Source organism: Suncus etruscus, chromosome 15 (assembly GCF_024139225.1).
Source record: "Suncus etruscus isolate mSunEtr1 chromosome 15, mSunEtr1.pri.cur, whole genome shotgun sequence".
Taxonomy (NCBI): Eukaryota; Metazoa; Chordata; class Mammalia; order Eulipotyphla; family Soricidae; genus Suncus; species Suncus etruscus.
Genome location: NC_064862.1, coordinates 19,002,569 through 19,021,466, shown reverse-complemented (window position 1 = coordinate 19,021,466; position 18,898 = coordinate 19,002,569). Strand labels below are relative to the sequence as shown.

Sequence of the window (18,898 nt, the reverse complement as noted above, 5' to 3'; positions counted from 1 at the left end):
TGAGGATTGTATGAAGATATAGTACACCTTTTTATTCTTCATATATCGTAATGTTTCAACTTTTCATAGTTAATATACTTTCATGATCATTTCTTTTCTTTTAATTTTTAAAAAGAATTTTTTTTTGGGTCACATCCGGCAGTTCTCAGGGGTTACTCCTGGCTTTGTGCTCAGAAATCATTCCTGCAGGCTCAGGGGACCATATGGAATGCCAGGATTCGAACCACTGACCTTCTTCATGAAAGGCAAACGCCTTAACTCCATGCTGTCTCTCCATCCTGGCCCCTCTTTCTTTTCTTTTCTTTTCTTTTCTTTTCTTTTCTTTTCTTTTCTTTTCTTTTCTTTTCTTTTCTTTTTTTCTTTCTTTCTTTCTTTCTTTCTTTTTTTTTTTTTGCATTTTTGGGCCACACCCAGTGACGCTCAGGGATTACTCCTGGCTGTGCACTCAGAAATTGCTCCTGGCTTGGGGGACCATATGGGACACGATGGGGGAACGAACTGTGGTCCGTGCTAGGTTAGCACATGCAAGGCAAACACCCTATCGCTTGTGCCACCATTCCGGCTCGCATGATCATTTCTTTTCTTTTTTTTTTTTGTTTATTTTTGTTGTTGTTGTTGTTGTTTGGGAGCCACATCTGGTATCTCTCAGGTGTTACTACTGGCTCTATGCTCAGAAAATACTCCTGGTAGACTTGGACCATATGGGATACAGGGACTGAACGAGGTCAACCACATGCAAGACAAATGCCCTACTCACTGTGCATCATTCAACCTTTTTTTTATTTTGGAGGGGGTGGTCATATCCTCAGGGTTTACTCCTGATTCTGTGCTCAGAAATTACTCCTGGCAGGGCTCAGAATACTATATGAGATGCTCCGACTCTCATGATCATATCAGTATGTTGAAGGATGCCGGTCTTAGAAATTAGAAAAAGGAGCTGGAGCCAGACTGTTTTGGGGGTTTGGATTGGCTGAATCATTTTTTTTTTTTTTGTAATTTTTGGGTCACACCCGGCAGTGCTCAGGGGTTATTCCTGGCTACAGGCTCAGAAATTGCTCCTGGCAGGCACGGGGGACCATATGGGGCTCCGGGATTTGAACTGATGACCTCCTGCATGAAAGGCAAACGCCTTACCTCCATGCTATCTCTCCGGCCCCCTGAATCATTTTTTTAATTTTATTTTATTTTAAAACTTTACTTATTTATTTATTGGTTGGTTTTGGGCCACACTCAGCAGTGCTCAGGGGCTACTCCTGGCTCTGCGCTCAGAAATCGTTCCTGGCAGGCTCTGCGGATCATATGGGATGCCGGGAATCAAACCTGGACCCTCCCAGGGTCCATCCTGTGTTGGCCGTGTGTAATGCAAATACTTTACCGCTGTGCTATCACTCCAGCCCCTGAAATTATGTTTTTGAGTCCTTGTGGTTGATACCAAAAAGTGAGATTGTTGGGCTTGGAGAGATAGTACAGTGGCAGGATGTTTGTCTTGCATGCGGCCAACCGGGAGAAACCCAGTTCGATTCTCAGCATTCCATATGGTTCCCTGAGCCTGCCAGGAGCAATTTCTGAGCACAGAACTGGAGTAACCCCTGAGCGCTGCCAGGTGTGACTAAAAAATAAAAACAAACAAACAAAAAAAACCCCAAAAAACAGAACAAAACAAAAAAAAAGTGAAAATGTTGGGTCATATTTATTTTGTATTTAGTTTTGGTTTTGGTTTTTGGCCCATACTTGGCAGTGCTCAGGGCTTCTATTTTGTTCTGTGCTTAAGGAACACTCCTCATGATACTCCAGAAACCATACGTGGTTCTGGGCTTAGAATTCAGGTTGGCTATCTGCAAGGCAAACTGCTTACCCACTGTACTATCTCTCTGGTTTCTGGATTCTTGGCTTTTTAGAAGACTCCATTTTGTTTTCCAAAGAGATTAGTCAAGCTGGCATTCCCAAAAACAGGGTGGTGAGGGTTCATTTCACCATATTCACACTGCACTTATTACTTTTGTTCTTTTTTTTAAATGCATGTCAGTCTCCGTGACATGAGTTATTCCTTATTGTTTTAATTTGCATTTCCCCAGTGATAAATGAGACAGCACACATTTTCCTATTCCTATTGACCATCTATCTGTATGTTTTCCTTGGGGACATTTCTGTCCATTTCTTCTACCCATTTTGGATGGAATTGACTTTTTGTTGTTAAGTTTTACAAGTGTTTATATAGCTTTCGTATTAACCCTGGTCAGATGATTGGTGGGTAAATACTTCTCCCCAGTCTGTAGAGCGTGCTTCTATTCCAGGCATCATTTATTTTGTGGTCCAGAAACCTCTTAATTAGATGGAGTTGAGCACTAGTCACAATAGCCCAAATCTGGAAACAACCTAAATGTCCAAGGACAGGTAATTGGATTGAACCAAAAACCAAAAACCAAAACCATTGTATATCCAGTGAGACACTACTTGACTCTAAGACAAAATAATGCACTTGGTTGCTGTGGGGATGTAACTAGACGGTATTATGTAAGTGAGATTCAGTTGCAAGGTGAGGGACAGACACAGAATGATCTTTCTCATATGTGGGATAGGAAGAAACCTAGTAAGGCGGTTAACTAGGACCACCCAGAACTTGGGAACTGGCCTATAGACTGGGCTTTCCAAGGGCAAGTGGAGGTCTGAGAGAGGACCTGGGGACAGTGGTGGAAGGAAGGAGACACCCGGGTGGGAGAGCCGCATACATGAAACTGTGCAAAGCAGTCTTTGAAATCACTGGGAAGGTGGCCGGGACACACACCACTTGCCTCACAGATGGGCCTTTTTCTCTGTAGCTCATGCTCGTGGATACATTTGGCTTGGGGGAAGCAGGGGACCGGCTGGCACAGAATGGATCGTTCCAGCAAAATGGAGTTCTTCAGGAAGCTGGGCTATGGCCACCACGACGTGCTTCGAGTGCTGGACAAACTGGGCGAGGGTGCCTTGGAAAACGACGTGCTGCAGGAGTTGATCCAAACGGGCAGCCGGCCAGGGACCCTCGAGGCCAGCGATGTGCCCCGTCTGGTGCCCCGGGGTTGTGGGGCTCCAGCCTCTGCACCCCTTGGGCTGAGGGCAGACCTGGAAGAGGAGAGTGGAGGCCCCGCTGGTTACCTGAGACCCATCGTGATTGACGGCAGCAACGTGGCCATGAGGTAGCTTTTGGGACCCTGGGGAAGCAGAGGAGGGGGTTTTGGATTCACTTCTTCTCTCAGAGTGTGGCTTGCCCTAAGCCATCTAACTCCTGGCCACTCGCTCGCCTCTCCTCAGAAAGGGCAGGTGGTGGTAGCTCCAAGGAGCCAGGACAGCAGCCTTAACATCTAGGTATCCATTGTCTGAGTATCTCAGCAGGGCCACAAGGAGCCTCAGGCCTCCTGAGACTGTTTGGGAGGCCCCAAGAATACAAAAATATCAAAACACCCAGGAAGAAAGCTGGAGGGTGCACAGTATACTGAGGAGAGAGGGACATAGAATACTGAGGAGGGAGTGGGTACTGTGTACTGAGAAGAGAGGGACACAGAGTACTGAGGGGATTAGTGGACACACTACTGAGGAGAGTGGGCATGGAGTATGGAGGAGAGAGAGAGAGAGTGAACAAGAAAGGGCACAGAAATCTAGGAAAGGGACCGGAGAGATAGCACAGCGGTAGGCCGTTTGCCTTAGATGCAGGACGGTGGTTTAAATCCCGGCATCCCATATGGTCTCCCGAGTCTGCCAGGAGCGATTTCTGAGTGTAGAGCTAGGAGTAATCCCTGAGCGCTGCCGGGTGTGACCCAAAACCCCCCCCCCCCCCCACACACACACAGAAAGAAAGAAATCTTGGAGAGAGGGCAGACATGGAGGAGAGTGGACACAAGAGATGTGTTTGGGACAGGGATTTGAAGGTTGTTATTGGATGTTATTGGTCATTATTGGACAACCTCTCCCCATACACTCTCTCCTCCACGACTTTCTCCTTCCCCACACACTATCCTTCCCACACTCTCTTCTATCCCCACAGGCTCTGTCAGGATCTTGCAGGGCATCTCTTCCTGGAGCAGTGTCCCAGAAGCAGCAGCTCTGCGCTCTCTTAGTTACTATTCTGGGCTCTGTTTTCAGTTGCTGGGAGCAGCCTATGACTTTCAGGGATTCACTACAATTCCCCCTCCCTCCACCCACCCTATTTCTTTTTAGGCACTGTTTGTCATACTGTTACTGAAGGACTATCATGCATATCACTTTGCTTCCTTTCAGTTCCCAGTTCTTGTCCAGAGGGATCATTTGCAACTATTATTGTCATATTGATCCCTTTGTCCCCTCATCGTTTATTTTGTCTTTGAGTATTATTCTCCTACTTGTGTTGTTGGTTTTATATCTTGTAGTAAGTGTAATTATTCTATGTCTGTCCCTCTCCCTCAGACTCAAGTTGCTCAGCATGAGAGCAGGAGACTTCTTTTTTTTGTTTTTTGGGTCACACCCGGCAGCGCTCAGGGGTTACTCCTGGCTCTATGCTCAGAAATTGCTCCTGGCAGGCTCAGGGGACCATATGGGATGCCGGAATTTGAACCACCAACCTTCTGCATGCAAGGCAAACACCTTAACTCCATGCTATCTCTCTGGCCCCAGCATGAGATTATGTCTCATATCTATTAATGTATAAGCAAATTTCATGACTTCATTTTCTCCTAACAGCTGCAGAGTATCTCATGTGTAGAAACACCACAGTTTCTATATCCACTCATCTGTTCTTGGGAACTTGGTTGTTTCCATATTGTGGCTATTGTGAATAGTGCTGTGATGAATATGGGAGTCAGATGGATTTTCTGCATTGCATTTTTGGGCCCTTAGGATATATTCCCAGGGACAGTATTGGGTCAAATAGAGGAAACTCAATTTCTATTTTTTTTTTTTTGAGGAACGTCCATATTGTTTTTCATAGAGGATGGACCAGTCTACATTCCTACTATCAGTGTATGAGAGTTCCTTTCCCCCAGCACTGGTTGTTCTTATTCTTTTCTTTTTTTTTGAATTTTTTATTTTTAATTATGAGAACAAAGATGCAAAGAAAGAGGACAAGGTAAAGTTATAGTGGAAGGACAATCACCCATAACATAATTCTCAGAAGTCTCCTTGCTGATATCTTAACTTTGAAATTTCAGCCATAGAACATTAAGATAAATAAGACAGAATCCATGTACAATTACTTTGTCCCTCAACTTCCCAGATTGTAACACATTATATTTCTTAACAGCATTCAAGGCAATCTAAAGCCATAAAACTTACGTAACTCCTTAAACATTACAGGCATAGTATTTTTCTACATTTCCATGTACATGCATATTAGCTTCAGTTAACCTCAAATTTTAAGTGGGTTCTGTTTAAAGATTAGAGTCAAAGAAGCACAGTAAAAACGGTGTTAGAGTGGCAATTGTTGTTCGCATAGGCCCACCAAAATATGAGGGACATGGAAAGGAATAACCTTGGCCTAAATACAAAGAGACCCGACCCCTGAAGTTTCCTGGCACAAGACCAACTCTAGGCTCCAGGCAAGTTAGATTGTCCAATCCAAGACATTGTAGTGCCAACACACTTTTATTTTTCACACAGTCTCTGTTGTTGGTATCGTGTTTCTGTATTAAAGATCCTGGAATCTGCATATCCTACAGTGAAGTCAGGATGTGGAGTGTCCTCTCCTTTCACGTCACAATCAAAGGGCAATGCAGGGAGCCCTGTCCTGTAAGCAGGTTGTTGTTGTTGTTAAGTCTTCTCAGTGTTAAGGGAAGTCTCTTTGAACAGGTCGATGTCTAAGCAGTGTAGGGTCTTCCGTGGTAGAGGATTACTTCCAGGTGATGTTATAGACAAGCCTGGATGTTTCGTGGATGGCTTCCCTGGTTCAGGGGTGAATGGAAAATGCCCTTTCTTCTGAGGTCTGTGCCAGGTCGTTCTTTCAATGTTCAGGGTGTAAGGTCCCTTTGCACTACAAGATTTGTGTGTTCCAATCTCTATTAGATAGGATCTTATTTGTATGTATAGTATTTTCCCACCTTAATGTGCCTATGCAAAAAAGGAGCAATGCCACGTGGTGTTATTGGCGCATATGGGAGCCATAAGAACAAGTCCAATTGATTCCCATGATACGGTTCAATCATAAGCATTAAACTGGGGGACTCTTTCACCAAAATTCCTTGTTAAACAGCTCATAAAGAGAAGATAAAAAGTGGTTAGAATCGTCACTGTATAAGACAACATTTAGTAAGAATTATAGCTGTCAGAGAAAAAACACAAAATATTCTAAAGAAATACGTGTCCATTTTATGTATCTTGAAACAGTTTGGGGTTGTTACACACAATGCACAGCTTTGGTCTGTGATTAGGATTGTACACTACTGAAGTTAAAAAGTAATGTAGGTTAGTGTGTTCTTATTCTTTTCAATGTGCACCGATCTCTGTGGTGTAAGATGGTATTTCACTGTTGTTTTGATTTGCATCTCCCTGATGAGTAATGATGTGGAGTGTTTTTTTTATGTGCCTTTTGGCCACCTATATTTCTTCTTTGAGGAAGTTTCAGTTCATTTCTTCTTCTTCTTCTTCTTCTTCTTCTTCTTCTTCTTCTTCTTCTTCTTCTTCTTCTTCTTCTTCTTCTTCTTCTTCTTCTTCTTCTTCCTTCTTCTTCATCATCATCATCTTCTTTTTTACTCTTCTCCTTCTCCTCCTCCTCTTTCTCCTCTTTCTCCTCCTCCACTTCCTCCTTCTCCTCCTTCTTCTATGAACTAAGTGTTCCTCAGTAGATTTTCTCCAATGCCATCTCTCACTCACCTAGATACTTTCACAGACAGTGCTGTAATATAACTTTTTTGTTTTGTTTGCTTTGTTTTGGGGCACTCAAATATTCTTGACAGGGGCTGGAGTGATAGTGCAGTGGTAGGGCATTTGCCTTGCATGTACCCACTCAAGACAATGGTGGTTTGGTTCCTGGCATCCTATATGGTCCTCCGAGCCTCCCAGGAGTGACCTTCTTCTTCTTCTTCTTCTTCTTCTTCTTCTTCTTCTTCTTCTTCTTCTTCTTCTTCTTCTTCTTCTTCTTCTTCTTCTTCTTCTTCTTCTTCTTCTTTCTTCTTCTTCTTCTTCTTCTTCTTCTTCTTTTCTTCTTCTTCTTCTTCTTCTTCTTCTTCTTCTTCTTCTTCTTCTTCTTCTTCTTCTTCTTCTTTTTCTTCTTCTTCTTCTTCTTCTTCTTCTTCTTCTTCTTCTTCTTCTTCTTCTTCTTCTTCTTCTTCTTCTTCTTCTTCTTCTTCTTCTTCTTCTTCTTCTTCTTCTTCTTCTTCTTCTTCTTTTCTTTTTTCTTTTTCTTCTTTCTCTTCATCCTCCTCCTCTTTTCTTCTTTCTTCTTCATTTTTAGGCTATCTTCTTTTTGATTTTTAGGCTATATCTGGTGTTCTCAGGAGTTAGTCCTGGCTCTGAGCTCTGAAATTTCTCCTGGAACCTGGGTTGGCCACGTGCAAGGCAACCACGCTACCTGCTGTGCTGTCACTCCATTCTCTTCTCATTTTTTGATGAGGTCAGATTGAATTTTTTTTACTTTTTTTTAAATTTTATTTTGGGCCACACACAGTGGTGGTCAGGGGTTACTCCTGGATTTGTGCTCAGAAATTACTCCTGGCAGGCTCGGGGGACCATATGGGATGCTGGGGATAAACCTGGGCCCATCCTAAGTCGGCTGCATGCAAGGCAAAGGCTCTACCGCTGTGCTATCATTCTGGTCCCTGATTTTTCTTGTTAAGCTCTATTAGCAGCTTATGTATCTTAGATTCTGAGTTTGTAGATACTTTTGTTGTTTATTGTTCAAACAATTTTGAAAACTCCCATTGGTCTGAGAACATGTCTGATAATTATGACTGATAATTCACGGGGAGACTCACACCTTCTCGTTCCTTCTCTGTGTCTGAAGAACTTTTGCTTTGCTCTTATAGCCATGGCAACAAAGAAATCTTTTCCTGCCGGGGGATCCAGCTGGCGGTAGACTGGTTCAGGACACGAGGACACACCTACATCAAAGTCTTTGTCCCTTCCTGGAGGAGAGCCTCCCAGATCTGACACTCCTATCAGAGGTAAGCTGGCGCAGGCATGTGTTCATGATCAAAGGCTTTTGCTGCTGAGACAGAGCTCCTCACAATGAGCTGTATGTGTTGGGTGTCATTGTCTGCTTGGTAGGAGTTGGGGTGTCCTCAGCTCTGTGAGGAACTATAAGGTCACAGTGCCTGATTGCACTCCCACACCTCACATCACTCCTGGCAACTAGGGCCTGAATGAACAAATGACTTCATTTTCTAGTAAAAATAATCAAGCTTCATCAGGGGTAATATCATCAGGGAAATGCAAATCAAAACAACAGTGAGGTACCATCTCATGCCACAGAGATTGGCACACATCACAAAGACTAAGAACAGTCAGTGCTGGTGGGGATCTGGAGAGAAAGGAACTCTCATTCACTGCTGATGGGAATGCCGTCTAGTCCAGCCCTTATGGAAAACAATATGGAGATTCCTCAAAAAACTGGAAATTGAGCTCCCATACAATTCAGCTATACCACTCCTAAGTATATACCTTGGAACTAAAAGCGAAATACAAAAATCCCTTTCTCACACCAATATTCATCGCACTATTTACAATAACCAGACTCTGGAAAAAAACAAGATGCCCTTCAACAGCTGAATGCTAAAGAAACTGGTACATGGGGCTGGAGTGGTGGTGCAGGGCGTAAGGTGTCTGCCTTGCATGTGCTAGGCTAGGACAGACCGCGGTTCAATCCCCCAGTGTCCCATATGGTTCCCTATGCCAGGAGCGATTTCTGAGCGCATAGCTAGGAGGAACCCCTGAGCATTACCAGTGTGGCCCAAAAAAAACAAAAAAAGAAAAAAGAAAGAAACTATGGCACATATACACAATGGAATATTATGCAGCTGTCAGGAGAGATGAAGTCATGCATTTTCCTAAACATGGATGGACATGGAAACTATTATGCTGAGTGAAATAAGTCAGAATGAAAAGAGAGACAGACACAGAATAGTCTCACTTATCTGTGTATTTAAGAAAAATAAAAGACATTATTGTAAGAATTAACAGAGACGGGGCCGAAGAGATAGCATAGAGGTAAAGTATTTGCCTTGCATGCAGAAGGATGGTGGTTTGAATCCTGGCATCCCATATGGTTCCCTGAGCCTGCCAGGAGCGATTTCTGAGCATAGAGCCAGGAGTAACCCCTGAGCAGTGCTGGGTGTGACCAAAAAAAAAAAAAAAAGAGAGAGACAGAGACAATAGACATGAGAGCTGGAAGGACCGGCCCATGATATGAAGCTTACCACAGAGTGGTGAGTGCAGTTAGAGAAATAATTACACTAACAACTACCATGACAATGGTAGTGAGTGAGATAAATAGATCGCCTGTGATGAATACAGGCACGGGGTGGGGGAGGAGGAAGATGGGGGGCAAATGGGGGGCACTGGTGACAGGAAAGTAGCACTGGTGAAGGTGTGTGTGTGTATTTATTATGACTGAAATCCAACTATAAACATGTTTGTAACATGGTCCTTAAATACATTATTAAAAACAAACAAAAAGGGCGCCAAAGTGGTGGTGCAGTAGGGTGTTTGCCTTGCATGCAGCTGACCCAGGACAGACCGCAGTTCAATTCCCTGGCATCCCATATGGTCCCCCAAGCCAGGAGCGATTTCTGAGTGCATAGCCAGGAGTAACTTCTCAGCATCACTGGGTGTGACCCCCCAAAAAAAAAACCCACAAACAAAAAAACCCTCAAAACCCAACATTCAAGGTCTTACAACCTTTTTTTTTTTTTTTTTTTTTGGTTTTTTGGGTCACACCTAGCTGTGCTCAGGGGTTACTCCTGGCTGTCTGCTCAGAAATAGCTCCTGGCAGGCACGGGGGACCATATGGGACACCGGGATTCAAACCAACCACCTTTGGTCCTGGATCGGCTGCTTGCAAGGCAAACGCTGCTGTGCTATCTCTCCGGGCCCTTACAACCTTTTTTTTTTAATTTTGGTTTTTGGGCCACACCCAGTGGTGCACAGGGGTTACTCATGGCTTTTTGCTCAGAAATTGTTCCTGGCAGGCCCGGGGACCATATGGGATGCTGTGGATCAAACCTTGGTCTGTCCACAGTTGTCCATGTGCAAGGCAAATGCCCTACTGCTGTGCTATAACTCTGGTCCTGGTCTTATGACTTTTACTTAGTACTACTACTACTATTACCACCACTACCACCACCACCACCACCACCACTACCACTACTGTTACTACTACTATGGTTTGGGACCAAATCTGGTGATGTTTCAGGAATTATGCCTGATGGTAATTACGCCTGATGGGAAACCAAAAGATTAAAGAAAAACAAAAGGTCAATAGGAAGACAGGCTGACAGGCGACTTTCTTTTTGCAGAGGAAAAAACAAAAGGCTGATGGGCATATGAAAAGCTGCTTTATCTTATTAGCAACCAGAGGCAAGTGGGGATTAAAGCTTAGTAAGAGGCGTCTTTCCATCTACCATATTGAGCAATATTATAAAACCAGAAACTTCCAATTGTTGAGGACCTAGTGAATTCAATGGGTGGGGACAGGCTTTGGACGTAGGAGGCCCAGATTCAATCCCTGGCACAGCATAGTCCTTCGGCACTGCAAGGAGTGATCTCCGAGCACCACCGGCTTTGGCCCCTTCCTCCCCCCTATTGTTCTCTCTCTACCAATGAGTTGGATTTCAGTCATAATATGTACACACACCCCTTCACCAGTGCTACTTTCCTGTCACTGTGCCCCTTCCCCCCATCTCCCTCCTCCACCACCCCTTACCTGTATTCATCACAGGCAATCTATTTATCTCACTCACTACCATTGTCATGGTAGTTTTAGTGTAATTATTTTTCTAACTGCACTCAACACTCTTTATGGTAAGCTTCATATCATGGGCCGGTCCTTCCAGCCCTCATGTCTATTGTCTCTGTGTATTCTTACAATAAAGTCTTTTATTTTTCTTAACGCACACAGATGAGTGAGACTATTTGTTTTGTTTTGGGTCACGTTTGGCAGTGCTCAGAGGTTACTCCTAGCTCTATGCTCAGAAATCGCTCCTGGCAGGCTCAGGGACCATATGGGATGCCGAGATTCAAACCACTGAACTTCTGCATGCAAGGCATATGCCCTATCTCCATGCTATCTCTCCAGCCACAACCTGCTGCACTTCTTACATTTTAGGGTAAGGGTGGTTGTGTTGGCCTTCATGGATTTATGGCTCTATAACTTAGCTAACCCCCCACTTCCAATTAAGCTCTTTTATAAAGGTTTGAAAGCCTTTTCATATAAGAAGGGTCAGGCTTGGCTAGAAGAGATGCTGAGTTAGTAAGACACCTGATCCCCTACATCCCAATATGGTCTCCTAAGCACCATCTGGAGTGATTCCTGAGTTCAGAGCCAGGAATAAGTGCTAAGCACCACTAGGGGTGTGGCCCACCCTACAAAACAGAACAAAACTGGCAGCAAACAGAAAGAAAAATAAAGGCTAAGCTTAAGGGAGAAACCATTTTTGGTGAATAAGTTTATATTCTTCTTCTGAGTTTGTGCAGAGTTCGTAGCATTTATTAGGAACATGCGGAATGTTCTTTTGCACAGTTCCATAGGCAAAACAGATCAAAGCACAGGGCTATAGGGATGTGAAATTTAGCTAGGGCTAAGTAAGTGCTGTAATATAACTTTTTTGTTTTGTTTGCTTTGTTTTGGGGCACTCAAATATTCTTGACAGGAGCTGGAGTGATAGTGCAGTGGTAGGGCATTTGCCTTGCACGCACCCACCCAAGACAATGGTGGTTTGGTTCCTGGCATCCTATATGGTCCTCCAAGCCTCCCAGGAGTGATCTTTGAGCACAGAGCCAGGAGTAACCCCTAAGAGCTGGCAGGTGTGACCCAAAAACAACAACAAAAAAATTACTCTTGGCAGGCTTGGGATGCCAGGGATTAAACACAGGCTGGCAGCATGCAAGGCAAATGCTCTCCCCCACCCCAAATAGCAGATCCTCTTGGACCTGGAAGGGAGGGCATATGCCTTGCATGCTGCCAACCTGTATTTGGGACAGTCCCAAAGGGGTTTGCTATTTTTTGCAAGGGGATACACCTGGCAATGCTCATTTCAGTCTCTGCACTCAGGAATTACTCCTGGCAGTGCTCGGGGAACCATATGGGATGCTGGGGATTGAACCCAGGTCGTCTGAGTGCAAGGCAAATCCCCTACTCACAGTGCTATCACTCCAGCCCCTATGGGGGCTGTAACTTTGTACCTGATCTGGATTCACCTTCTCAACCTCTTTCTCTTTTTATTGCTCTTCCTTTTCCTCTTCCACCTCTTCGCTTCACACACACACAGGGAGGTCTGAGAAAGGTCTGGGAGAATCTTTGAAAATGAAAGCCCCATTTCTATGAAAGGCAGAGAGAGGGGTCCGGAGAAGAACTCAACAGTCTGAGCACAGGCTTTGTACACCGGAGGTCTGGGGTTGGTCCTTGTATACACAGCTCCAGACAATGAGTGTGGTCCCATCTCTCAGCGATATAAATAAGTTAATAATGAGTAAAATACCACAGCAGAAGAGTCCAGGCCATGTACTCTCTACTATGGCAGCATCGCCTTGGGAGAACCTTGGGGATCTTGGTTTCCTTAAGGTGCTGTCCTGGGCCTGCTAGACTGGGCCAGAACCCAAACATTGGCCCTTCCCTCCATATCCTTCTGAGCTCCCAGTTATGGCTTGTCCCATCTCAAGTGTCGCAGGCAGACTCTGATTCAGGGATCTTAGGCCCTCAGAGAAGGCCTTCCTGGCTCGAGGGTGAATGCAAAGCTCCAGCAGTTCTGCAGCAGCAGGGCTAGGAAGTCCCAGAGCAAGGCCTCATGTGCCTTCTGTGAACCATGGTGGAGAGCGAAGAAGGGTCTCCTCTACCCCTCTGTGGCTCTATTCCTGGAACCCCTGTCCTGCCTCCTGGCTGGCCCCAAGCCAAGGTTGTGCTTTGCCTTCCCACAAGCTCCTCTCTGGTGTCTGCAGGCCTTTGGGCAGCTGGGCCACAGAGGATGCTGAGTGCCCCAGGAGTTCGGCATCGCCACAGCCTTTTGGGGTGCGGGTTCCATGCCATCTTGTCTCCCTCCTGGCACCCTAGAGCAGCACGTGCTGGCGGAGTTGGAGCGGCAGGCGGTGTTGGTGTACACCCCGTCTCGTAAGGTCCAGGGCAAGCGCGTGGTCTGCTACGACGACCGCTACATCGTGAAGGTGGCCTTCGAGCAGGATGGCGTCATCGTGTCCAACGACAACTACCGCGACCTGCAGAGAGAGAACCCCGAGTGGAAGAGGTTCATCGAGCAGAGGCTGCTCATGTTCTCCTTCGTCAATGACCGGTGGGTACAGGTCTGGGGTTCAGGTTGGGTTTGTGGGGCAAGAAGCAGAGCATGACCAGTCCTGGAAGCAAGCAGGCTTGACCCAGCCCCTGCACCCCAGACCCACATCCTTGCCTTTCTTCCTCAAGCAGTTGTCCCCAGCTGGACTGTTTGCTTTACTCACCTTGAGCCACACACCTAGGGGATGCCCACACATGAGTTAGGGGTGACCTTGATTGGCTGACTTTCTTGTTTAAGGGGCCACATCTGGTGATGTTTAGGGGATACGCCTGGCTCTGCACTCAGAAAGTATGCCTGGCAGAGCTCAGGGGGACCATATGGAATGCTGGAGATGGAACCCAGGTTGGCTATGTGTAAGGCAGATGCCTTTTCTACTGTGCTATCTCTCTGGCCCCTGTTTATTTTATTTACAGTGTGAGGATTGAATTAGGGCCTCACATGTGTAAGGCAAGTGCTGTTTTATGAGAGCATGTCACAGGCCTATTTATTTTATTTTATTTTATTTTATTTTATTTTATTTTATTTTATTTTATGGGAGTGGCAGGAGGGCCTGAGCCAAATCCAGGTTGTGCTCAGGGCTCACTCCTGGTTCTGTGCTCAGAGCTCACTCCTGAGTGACTCAGGGCACCATTGCTGCCAGAATTTGGACCAGGGTCTTGCTGTGTGCCAGGCCTTAACCTTTGTACTCTCTCTCTGACTCATATTTTTCTTTTTTTGTATTTAGAGTTTCATTTCTATTTTCTTGGTTTTGTTTTTGAGTTAAACCCAGTGGTACTCAGGGATCACTCCTGCAGTGCTCATGGGACCATAGGGTGCTGAAGGAGGGACATTTACCTTTGAGGAGCTATGGCAGCATTCCCTTTGGGAAATCTTGGGGATCTTAATTTCCTTAGGGTGCTATCCTGTACCTGTTATATTTCATGCCAGGAGGAGGAAGGGGGCAGCATGGATGGTCCAGGGCCCGAGTGCTGGAGTCCTCTTGCTTCACTGTGAATGATAGTTCTACCCTGAGATGTGGGGCCACGCTCAAGAGAAAGGGGATCTCACCTTTACTCACTCACAGTACCAGGCTGGATGTGCCTGTAGAAGGTCTCTAACCTCCCATACAGAGCACAGGCCCTTCCAGACTAGAACCTGGAAAGAGAGGCGCCATGATGCTTGGATGCTAGTGGATGAAAGTCACAGGGAGGAGCCAGGAAAGGTCCAGCTTTGCTTGTGGCTGACCTGGGTTCAATCCCCAGCACCATACAGCGTACCCTGAGCTTTAAGAGTGATCCCTGAGCATAGAACCAAGAGTAGGCCCTGAGCACAGATGGGTGTGGCCCCCAAACTCAACATTCCCACATCCAAATTACTGGGAAATAGCAGCTTCCAACCAACATCAGTTTCTTATTAGCTGGCTTGCATTAAAAAAACAAAAAACGGGGCCCGGGCGGTGGCGCTAAAGGTAAGGTGCCTGCCTTGCCTGCGCTAGCCTTGGACAGACCGCGGTTCGATCCCCTGGTGTCCCATATGGTCCCCCAAGCCAGGAGCAACTTCTGAGCACATAGCCAGGAGTAACCCCTGAGCGTTACTGGGTGTGGCCCAAAAACCAAAAAAAAAAAAAAAAAAAACCAAAAACACCTGCATTAAAATTTTTTTGTTTTTGAATTTTGGTGCCTGGGATCAAACTCAGGGCCTCATGCATGAAAGATTACTAAGCTGTATTTCTGGCCTGGAACCTTTTTTATTGGGGGGTTTGTTTTTAGGCCACACCAGTGGTGCTCAGGGTTAACTCCTACCTCTGCTTTCAGTAATTACTCCTGGAATGGCTTGAGTGGGAGGAGGGATGCAACATGGCATGCCAGGGATCCAACCCAGGTCTGTGTCATGCAAAGCAAATGTCATACATGCCCCCTCCCCCAGATCTTTCTCTCTGGCACCGGAACCTGCATTTTATAAAGTGGTGCTTGACTCTGAAGCTGCTCAGAAGAGGTTGCCAGGGGCTGCTCTGCTCTGGATAGTGGGAAGGAGAGCTGAGTGGCTTTAAAATGCTGTGACGGGGCCAGAGAGGTAGCATAGTGGTTAAGGCAAATAGCCCCGTTTCCAATCCTGGACAATGACCTCATACCAAGCTGGTGACCCCAGGCCATTCAGGGTATCTCCTCCCCAAACAGTGAGAGCTAGTGCTTTGTCCCTGTAGTCACCCACCCTGATGTTTGTTTTCTAGGTTCATGCCTCCTGATGACCCCTTGGGCCGCCGGGGCCCCACCTTGAGCAATTTCTTGAGTAGGAAGCTAAAGCCCCCCGAGCCATCCTGGCAGCATTGCCCCTACGGTGGGTGACGCCTGTGCACGGAGACCCGGTAGACATGCTGTAGATGTGTGTGTGTGTGTGTGTGTGTGTGTGTGTGTGTGTGTGTGTGTGTGTGAGAGAGAGAGAGAGAGAGAGAGAGAGAGAGAGAGAGAGAGAGAGAGAGAGAGAGAGAGAGATAGAGAGAGACTTGTATGTGACCCCAGAGACATATTGTGTTCTTGGTCAATGCTCATCCCACTGGGTTACTCTGAGGGTAAACTGACATCTCAGAACCTGACCTGGGGAAACTGACAACGGGTTGCTGGCTTGGCCACTGCGATCACACAGGGATGACCATCAAGCCTGGGGGAAGTTTGCACATCAAGCCCCACATTCTCAGGCCTCTCACCTGGCATTTGTACCTACATTGGCCCCCTACACCGGGTTCCTGCTCACTGCTGCTCATCCCCGAGAGTTAAGAATTTGGGACCCGAGAGTACAGCTGGTGGGCACTTGCCTTGCAAATAGGTGACCCAGATTAAATCTCTGGCATCTCACCCAGTTAGGATCTGCTAATGCCATCCCAGGAGGAATCCCTGAACACAACCATGTGTGTGACTCCCCCCACTCCCAGCAAACAAAACCAAATGGAAGACTATCTCGGAGCCCACTGAGACAAGATTTCCACTTTCATAACTTGCCCCATCAAGTTACTTTCTGACCCATTGAGTGCTGGGTCTCTGTGTCTGGAAAGTTCAGTAAAGCCTTAGGTGAGAGCCAAGCTCAGTGACACCCAGCGCGTCCCTCCTGCCCCCTTGTAGAGGGGCTTGAGTTTGGATCAGAAACCTGATCGTCTTTGGGAGCTCAGACTGGGAGGATGGTGGACGTAAGTGGAAACTGAGGCAGCCCTGGATGCACACAAGGTCCATGAACACTCAATCCCCAATCCTCCCTGGATGAGAGGCTGAAGGTTGCTAGCCCCAGAGATGTATGTGCTCGGAAGGAACCCACATCTTTCAGCACCCACCCTTGCTGGAGTTTCTGTGTCAGGGTCCTGAGCTCCAGGGATGGGTGCGTGCTGCATCTCTCAGCCCTCCTGCCCTCCAGGTCACCCCTGGACACCTTGCTGCAAACATGCCCAGTCCTGATGGGTCTAAATAAGTGTGAGGGATTGGCAGAGAGAGACAGAGACAGAGAGAGACAAAAAGATAGAGACAGAGACAGAGATCTCTGTGCATTCTCCCTTGGAGAGAGACAGACAGAGGGAGAGTCAGTGTGAGAGACACAGAGAGATCTCATCCTGTGCTTTCTCCCCATGTGAGAGACACAGAGAGAGACAAAGACAGGCAGGCAGGCAGACAGGCAGGCAGACAGGTAGACAGACAGACAGACATATTTCACCCTGGCTTTCTCCTCGGCCCCGCAGGCAAGAGATGCACCTACGGCGCCAAGTGCCGCTTCTCCCACCCAGAGAGGCCTCAGGGCTCGCGGCTGGCGGTGGCGGATGAGCTGCGAGCGCAAAGGGGAACCTTGGGGGTCGGGGGGGTCTCGGTGGCACCACCGAGGGGTGCGCAGGCAACGGGCCTCGCCCGGGACGCCCCTGCCCGGGACTGGGGCTCCCGCTACCTGCAGCAGGCCGATGTGGTGAGCCTCGGGCGCAGCTTCGCAGGGTTGGCCTGCAGCGAGGACTCGGACTCGGACTCGGGGGTCCTGCGGGCAGCCCCTCCAGCCACCAGCTCTGGGCCCGACTCCAGAGGCCGCGACCAGGGCGCGTCAGGCTGGTCCCCGTCTCTCTCCCACCTCTCCTGCACCCCGGGACCCCGGGACCCCGAACTGGACGCGCTCCCTTGGCACAGGACACCGCCTGCTACGTGGGCCCTGGAGAGCTGGGGGGACAATGTCATTGGGGGATCCACGAGGTCTCTCCCCAGCGCCTCCCTCGAGGGGGCCGTGCGCTTTGGGGCGCGCCCTGCGCTCTGCAGCCCTTTCCAAACGCAGCGAGGGGACAGATTCCTGGCTCTGTCCCCTGTGCTCAGAGACTTGGACAAGATCGTCCCCAGGTCTGGCCAGGCCCCGGGTGACTCCTGAACTCACAGCCAAACCTTCCCGAAGCCAAGTGCCAGCCTGGCCTTGACTCCACCATCACCCCCCCGGGCCTGGTGAGCTGCGCCTCCAACCTGGCCCACCTCACCTCATCTCACTGTGCCATTTTCCTTTGAAGATTGCCTGTTTTCTTGCCCTCTGGGGAGTCCAGGGAGCATGTGAAGACTTACCAGGACCTACCTGCCCACCACGGATGTGCTGGTCCTCTCTGAGGAGGACAGGAGACATCCTGCTCTGTTGTGGGCACCTGCATTCATTCCACAGGGAGCCACAGGAGAAAAAGGATGCAACTGGGCTTTCGGGGCACACAGCAATGAGGCCGAAAATGAGCCACCACTTACTTGGGGGATCCACGCTCTGTGCCTTCTGGCCATGTGCATCCGGGACGCAGGTGCGAGCAGGGACCCACGTCGCCAAATGGCATCTTATGGCATTACCCGGTGTTTTGACTCTCGACAGTTGGAGGGTTTGGACATCTGTGGGCTCCATTCACGAGCCATGGAGATTGTGTGAGATTGTGTGGTTGTGCTGGAGGAGGAGTGGCAAGGGGCATAGTGTTCCGAGGGACGGCTTTTCCCTGTGACCTTCGCTTTTCTCACACAATAATCACACACCTAATGTCACAGCAAACTCATAACCCAACTCATACCACCTACTAGTGTTACCCCTCACACTCATATACATGTACAACATATGCAGATATTGACATATTTCACCTACCATACAATGAATCCCATGCCCACCAGTATCACAGTGTGCACACACCCTTAGACCACTGGACTTGGTCCTCACCATGGTGCCTGGCACAGGGCCATAGCTCACAGAGTCTCAGAAGCTGGACTAAACCTTTGCCGTGGAAGCCTGTTGTTGTCCTCCAGACCCCTTTGAGATTAGGGCCAGAGACCCTTTGCAATGAATAGGGAAGGCCATGGAGCTGCCAGAATATGAATCCAGCTACTGGGGGAGATGGGGTAGAATTGGGGGCCCCTGGTTACTGAATTATGAGTTTAGCTCTGCAGGTCTTGGTTGGCATGTTCCTAAGGTGACTCAGTAGCTCTGCTCTTGGGGAAAGTACCAAAGAC

General features: G+C 47.7%; 1 protein-coding gene across 1 annotated transcript; it reads left to right on the top strand.

The window, feature by feature from the left end:
- Positions 1 to 2,874: 2,874 nt before the first annotated feature.
- ZC3H12D (zinc finger CCCH-type containing 12D) lies at positions 2,875 to 18,329 on the top strand. The gene is given in 7 exon segments (XM_049787765.1): positions 2,875 to 3,176; positions 7,968 to 8,072; positions 8,074 to 8,105; positions 13,205 to 13,439; positions 15,649 to 15,755; positions 17,140 to 17,783; positions 18,081 to 18,329. Coding segments are annotated over 7 exon segments (1,674 nt in total).
- The last annotated feature ends 569 nt before the right edge of the window (positions 18,330 to 18,898 follow it).